The sequence below is a fragment of the Echinops telfairi genome, unplaced genomic scaffold, assembly GCF_000313985.2.
Source record: "Echinops telfairi isolate 266 unplaced genomic scaffold, ASM31398v2 ScPeMD7_7475;HRSCAF=8513, whole genome shotgun sequence".
NCBI lineage: Eukaryota > Metazoa > Chordata > Mammalia > Afrosoricida > Tenrecidae > Echinops > Echinops telfairi.
Genome location: NW_022111379.1, coordinates 14,406,672 through 14,414,028, shown reverse-complemented (window position 1 = coordinate 14,414,028; position 7,357 = coordinate 14,406,672). Strand labels below are relative to the sequence as shown.

The 7,357-nt window shown below is 43.4% G+C and overlaps 1 protein-coding gene across 2 annotated transcripts in view; it reads left to right on the top strand.

The window, feature by feature from the left end:
- The window catches only part of THADA (THADA armadillo repeat containing), a 391,488-nt gene that overhangs the window by 102,575 nt on the left and 281,556 nt on the right, over positions 1-7,357 (top strand). For both annotated transcript variants that reach the window (XM_045285791.1, XM_045285792.1), the window contains one exon: positions 2,452-2,543. In XM_045285791.1, the coding sequence (XP_045141726.1) occupies positions 2,452-2,543 (92 nt within the window). The remainder of the gene's footprint in view (positions 1-2,451; positions 2,544-7,357) is intronic.

Below are 7,357 nucleotides of genomic sequence, written 5' to 3'. Positions count from 1 at the left end.
CTCTTGGTTCCAGTCACTGAACCTTAGTTTCAAGGGAGCTTTGCTTCTGAGAGGGCCCATTCACTTAGCAAAACACTTCTCTACAGTTTTAAGATGAACATTGTGGGCATCTTCTTTCCAGGCACTCTGTATGTCAGCCTCTCTGTTTTATTTTGTATGGCTCTATGATTTCTGAGAAGAAGAAAAGTCTTTATCATTGATTGTTAAACCCGAGAGTCTGGGGAACTACCGTCTACACTCGTGTATAAGCTGATTTTTTATGCAGCACATTTTTAATGCAGTTTTTGTGGTAAAATTAGGTGCCTCGGCTGATATTTGGGTCGGCTTATACTGGCGTATATATGGTTTAGTAGGCCAGATAAAAGGTAATCAAGGTCTTCCCAGGGCAAAGGTGATGTTAATTGAGGCACCCACTCCAGTAAACACACTCAATTCCACTCAGAACACACTTGGCATGCATCAGCAAGTCAAAGCTTCCCTATTTAAGTGCCCAGAGGAATCCTACCCACTCCACCAGCCAGCTTCCTGCACAAAACCACTCCGTTTTCCTTGCTCCTTGGGTTGGGAAGCCCACCACCTTGTTCTGTGCTCTGGCTTCTGATGCTGCTGCTGTTTCTCTGATGTTCTAGTGTCTTCTAGTACCGGGAGGGTCACTGTGCAGGGATCTTGGGTCTGCTGGATGAGCTCCACTCCTGCTCTTGCTGGGAGTGAGATCCCCCCTTCTGCTTCTCAGAGGGCTCATTTTATATTTAGCAGGATGGTATTTCAGGTAATCCTGTTAGCAGTTACTCAGAGATGAATCCTGTCAGTATTTTCTCTCACCTTTACCAGACCCATGAAGGAAACAGTCGTTTGATGGGCGTTAGAGACGTTGGCTGGACGAGCCACATTAAATAACTCACCGCCCTGCATTAATAAAGCAACAGGACTCACTGATTTGTTGCCTGTGACGATAGACAATGCATGTAGTAGGAACTTAAATAATATTTTGTTAACTGTTGAATAAGTGTGTCTATGTAGTTTTAGTGTTATATTGGAACTTTGGTTAAAATTGTGCCAATATGTCTGTAAAGTTCATGATCAGGGATGCATTGAGTCAGTGATGGGCTTCCAGAGGAGAGATTGCAAGTGACCTATAGTCCAATTGATCACAACTGTGGTTTATTTGGTCTCCATTGTGGGTGTGCTTGTATGTGTCACTTTCTTTCATTTGTTGCCAACATTTCAAAATAGTGAGATTTCACATAAAACCCTGGATTTTTGGCTTCTCTTGAAAAAGCAGAAGATCTGGAAGTACCGGCCTTATATTCCCTCATGGCAACCCCTCGGTGGAAGTCGGGTGGTGACTGAGACACGGGCCCCTGCTGTCCTTGGCACTCACCTTTTTCCCCCTCGCCTTGTGACCCTTCTGTGTCCAGTGGTTTCAGGGAACTATTCTTTAAATCTTACAGTGCTATTTTTAACGATCTGTCTTATGCTAGTACTGATTGTGTCACGTGGTGATGAAACCTTCATCCTTAGAACGTAAACTCTGGTGTCAGGACGTGTGGGCCTTCTGGTTCTGGATATTCTCCCTGGTGCTGCCTTCGTGCCTTAAGCAAACCAGAGAAGTCAGTCTGTGAGTCTACATTGTAACCCCGGTTTGGCAAGGTACTTGAGGAAACCCAAGATGCGTGGCTTTCAAGACATTTCTATAGCATCGCAAAGCAGCTTTACAGATGTACTCTATTTTCATCTTAGAAAAATGGTTTGCGCTTATAATGATAGTTGCTTCCTCTTATTTTTATTAATCAGTTGTCTCAGACTTCAGTGTTTAAAATGACTAGAGTAAGTCGCAGGAGTCATAGGGTTAGCAACATACTGCAGTTTAGAGCTTCATTTTTGCGAAACATCTTCTTGGCCATGCTAAATAATACGGATTCTTTGAAATCGGAGCTTACAGATATTTTCTCATAATAAATGATTGCAGAAAATGAATGGAAAGGTTCAGTTCTTCGCGAGGATATTATTCTTCATCAGGAAGGATAGGGGAAAATGAGCTCATTGTTTTTAAGAAATGTTGTTTGATGATATAGTTACAAAGAGATCATGAAAACTATGGCAGTATTAGAAGTCTCGGAAGGAGCTTCGTGCGTGTGTGTGTGTGTGTGTGTGTGTGTGTGTGGTCGGGGTGGGGGTGGGGGTGGGAAGAATGTAGAGCTCAGCTCAAGAGGAAGCCATTGAATCATTGCTGGAAAGTCTTTGGAAAGTCTTTTAGGAACACAAGCCCTATTCCCTGTCGTCCTGCACTAGCAATTCCGTGGTGGCGGTGCTGGTTGTTGGTTCCCTTGAAGTGAATCCTGACCCCCGAGGACCCGGGTGATTTGGAATGTCTACTTGGAGCATTGTAACTGTTGGTGTCATGCCATGAATATTTTCTTAACCCTTGGTATATGTTTATTTTTATATTAGGTGAGAAATTCATCCACACTTCTCTTTAGTACCTTGATCACAAGAATTTTTGGAGTTAAAAGGGCAAAGGATGAACTTTCCAAAAAAAATAGGTAAGTTACATCGAATGCTACTTTTTACAAAACACTAGCCTGCCAAAAATGATTTTCAGAATTTTGCTCACTTTCATAGATCATCAAGAGCATAAAACTAAAACTAGAAAAATGCTATAGTAATATAGCCTGTGCCGCCAAGTTCTAAGCCCATGGGCACAAATATCTACTGTTTAAAAGTGGGTCTTTCAAAGCCCCCGGAATCTAGCAAAGCAGGCAGATGTATGGCACTGTTCCTCTCTACACCAGCAAGTCCTTTCCCGTTTCCTTTCTGTCTTCGGGGATTCCTGAAATGCCTGGAATTTGTTTTTCTTGACCATGTACTGATTTGTGATAGCTACGCTTTTATAGCTGGAAGTTTTCGTCTTTACCATACACCCATCAGAACATGGACGGGTTACCTTTCCACTGGGAAAGGGAGGGGGAACGCTTACTGATCTGATTGACTCAATAAATAATGCTTTTTACATTTAGGCCTCAGATTTTATGTTTACTTTCCAAGTTAACGTAAGGAACCCTGGTGGTGCTTTGCGCCAGTCATTAGGCTGTTAACCACAAGGTCAGCAGTTCCAAGTCATCCCTTGCCTCTCCGGAGAAGATGAGACTGTCCCTTTGTTAGGAGCCCTGGAGGTGCTGTCAGGAAGCATGGGACTGCTGGCTGCCAGGTCAGGAGCGAAATCCACCAGCCCCTCTGTGGGAGAGCGTTTAGATCCTCCTCCCTGCTCCCTCACGATTTATACACTCGGGAACCCTAGACAGGCTTCGTGAGTGGGAATCAGCTAAATGGCAGCGAATTTGGGTTTGGGTTTGGGTGTTTTTTTTTGGTTCTGTTTTGTTTATATTAATGATTTGGAATCAGCTATGGATTCTCAAAGATACATTTCTCATCACGAGATTTTTAAAACCGGAGGGAAAGTGATGATAGTGTTTTGATTATAGGGCATTTAAAAATATTCAAATTTTTGTTAGTTCGATTTTAAAGAAGAGAGAAGCTTTGAGTGTTTTCTTCAACACTGAGCATTGAACGGTCGCACAGCCCGGTTGCAGTTGGTAACACTAGATGTCACTGTCGCTGCATGCTTAATTACGTTCTTCCTTTTTTTACCCCACCATCCAGCCTTGCTCTGTGTGCCTTCCCTTGAGGATCATTCTTCTCCTACCTAAGAAAGCTAATTATCACTTTTCACACGTAGACTTCAAACTGTTGTTTACTTACATATCTTTTTCCTGGGATGGAACTAAGACTTTGGAACTACAACATATTGTTAATTTTTTTTTTTTATGATACTCTGGTAGTAATAATTTTGATGAAACCTGTGGAAGTTCTGAATTGTCATTTAAATCACTGCCTGTCATCCTATCAGATTCACCAAGTATTTCAAAGGAAAGCTGCTGGCTTTTAGTGTCAACCACCCGCCCACCCCTCACCCCACCCCTGAGAATAGTCAGGAAGTACTTGAGAGTCGATTTTTTTTTTTAACTGACTTGTAGTTCTAAATTAGTAATACAATTGCTGCTCTGGAATACGATTAAAGTTTTATTTTTTATTTAGCCGGTTCTTAATGAACACTCTTTCTGTTGTGGGCTTATAATCACTAGTATTTGTCCTTAACTTTGTCTGTTTTGTTCCTAATCCTACAGTGTATTAGACTTTCAAACAGTTGGGGCGTCTCAGGAGGCCCTGTTGAAGAGTTACAGAATGAAAATGGAGCCGTGGTAGTTATAGAATTAAAGCTGGAGACGCAGCTGATTCCCAGCCGCTGCACCTCCTGCTTCACCGCTTCTCTGTCCACGGTGATGCTGAGCTTCCGGTGGGGCTTCCAGGCTAGGATGGAAAGGGAGTAACGCCGTGGCGGTCAGCAAGTCTGATGGCGTGGTTCACAGGGCTAGCAAGGGCCCTGTGACACAGGGAATGAAGTTAGCAGGCAAGTGAAGTGAATATCTGAACGTCAACTTGAACATGAGAAGCCTGCTTTTTCCTTTTTCATGTTTATGCAGTGATTCTTGGCTATGTAGATGAATTTTACTGTGTGCAGGTTCATGCAGGCTGCGTCTAAAGGAGGGGGGGAAGAATAGAGCAGCAAAACCACACGGTTCTCCTCTCGTTGCCAAAGCCCTGCCGACGAGAGCCTCGTTCAACATTCATCCCTCTTGGGTAGCATAGGGAACGAAATAGACGGCGTTCCTAGAAAGAGGGGAATGGAATATTCACACTGTTGCTTTCAGTGAAGTTGGGGAGAGACATGGATGGAACCAGAAGTTTATGTGTTTAGCGTGACAGCATTTTTGGTAAGAGTCTTTATTGTGATAGTCTGAAGATCGTGTGTCGTTCTGTGCACAAGTCTCCCGTTCTCTCTCTGACTCTTGAAGAGTCTATTTTTTGGCAACACTCAGCTTTGCTCTGCCAGAGCTTTTAGTTTTTAAATTTGCAATTATTTGTCGTGGTTTTTCCTGTTGTTGTACTTTGTTTCATTATGTCACTTTTTGGTGAAATATTGGTATGTGGGTTCCCTATCGTACTGACTCCCTGAGGGCAGGAATGTTTCTGTCTGCCCTGCGGATCCGTACTGGGCACTTTAAGAAAACTGGTAGCAGTGAAGCCACGCTGGCTGGTTCCTTAATCATTGAGTAAATGACCTTAGCTGATGGCCAACTGCATGTACTTCCAGAGCCACAGACTGTCCTGCACATCATCTTGGTCAGAAGGGGACTGGGCACCAAGAGAACATCTGCCTTTTCCATCCAGCAGGAAAAGTCCCTCTCTTGGAGTAAACAAGCTGGTTTCTAGGCATTTTGCTGCCTCTAGAGATGACCTTAATAGATTCCCGGATCCACTTTGCACTTGAGTTTCTCCATCTGTGCTCAGAGGACTATCGTAAGAACGCAACAGACTTTTGAAAGCCCAGTTTCTTTGAAAACCACCAGTCCTAGGCAGCTATGGCTCTGCCTTGCATTTCTTCTGTGCTTCTTTTACTGGGTTCATCTCATTGTCTTGCTGTGAGACCGTGCTTTGGTCCCTATGACCATGGTCCATATCTTCTCTCTCTTTGTACACCTAGGGCCTACCCTAGTTTCTGGCGTATGGTGGGCATACATAAATACTTGCTCATGCAACAAGTTAAAAAGCACAATTTGTTATCATAGGAAAGATCCGAAGTCTGGTTCCTCCTCCTGTCTTGGTTGCCATGTAGCCGTGACAACCTACTGAGAGAAGTTAATTATCTTCCCTGGCCTCAGTTTCCTCTTAACTAAAGTAAGGGATTTGGAATATACTTGAAGGTAAACTTTATGGGAAGTTCTGCTCTGCCCTCCAGGGTCACTGTGGGTCACGGTCAGCTCAGTGGTAGGAGTGGTCAGGAGTAGCATTCCGATAATTTAACAACAGATTCGCTGCCCCAATGACCATTATATATATCACAAACAAACAAGCAAACAAACAAACAACAAGCCAATCCACCGGAAGGTAGTGTATTATTTCATACAGTCAATACTTAAATAAGAGCAATAAAAGCGGTACATGTTAAAAAAGAGGAAGGAATGTAAATTTATGATTTCCATCTTGGGTGGCTACCCAGCCCTTAGAACCCTGATCACAGGTCCCATCTTAACAACTGATTTGCCAAACTCAACAAAAGAAATTTGGTATTGATTTTGCCGAACTGATGCGAACTGGCAGAATCCCACCACTGGTAGTGGTGTTAAGGCTTTACATTATTGCTATTTAAATTCTGGTTTGTTTGTTTTTTTAATAAACTGCCACCTTTCCAGGGTCTAGAGAAATTTTCTACAGCATAGTAGGGACCAGATTTCTCCTTTGCTCATCAAGAAGGGAGCAGGGGGCTCTGCCTCCTTTGTTGTAAGTCTATCGGTTGTATTCATAATGATTGAACTCTTGAACAACTTAATCGTATTTGAATTGTGTTCTTTGGATCATGAAGAAGGAGGCAATACAAGTCTCACGTGTTGGTTTTAAAAAACATTAACCCCAAACCAAACACAGTGCCAAGGAGTCCCTGCTGACTCACTGCGATTGTCCTGTGGGATTCCGAGACTGTCGCAGTTGACGGAAGTAGAAAGCCGAGTCTTTCAAACTACTGACCATGCAGATCTCAGCCCCACATGTAAACACCACACCACCCGGGTTCCTTCAATAACATGACTACATTTTACTTTCCTAAAGCTTTTTGTTTTGTGTTTTGCCACCTGGCTAACTTGAGAGAATGAGTAGCTGATTTTTTTATTTTTGGTGGAATCAGACTCGGTATAGCTCTGTGATCTGGGGCGTATGCTGAACTATCAAAGCTTCTCCATGTCCAGTGCCCAAGTAACTCACCTTGACAGTTCTACATTTCTTACTGAAGAACACAGATGCCATGCAGTCAGTCCTCTCTCTGTGTGGCACTGGAACTGGGTTCCGCAGAGTGTTCAGTGGCTGGTATTTTAGATGTGGATGGCCAGGTCTCTCTTCTGAGGCACATCTGATGGATGCACCCTCCAGCCTTCTGATACAGTGGCTGGGCTGCTCACAGAAAGGTGGGTGGTTCTGACTCTCCCAGCAGCTCTGCAGGAGAAAGACATGATGCTCTGCTTCCGTCAAGATGATAGCCGATAGGGCAGCTCTGCTCTGTCTGACAGGGTCACTGACCCAATGGGATTTACCAACAGCAACTACCCTGATTTCATTGTTGACAAGAAAAAGGAGTACACGAGGAAGGAAAAAAAAATTGCATATTGTTTAAGGGACTTTTGATTCGACTAGGAAGTCAGAAAGTGTTATCCCTGAAAACAAAAGCAATATTGCAATAATAAGTGCA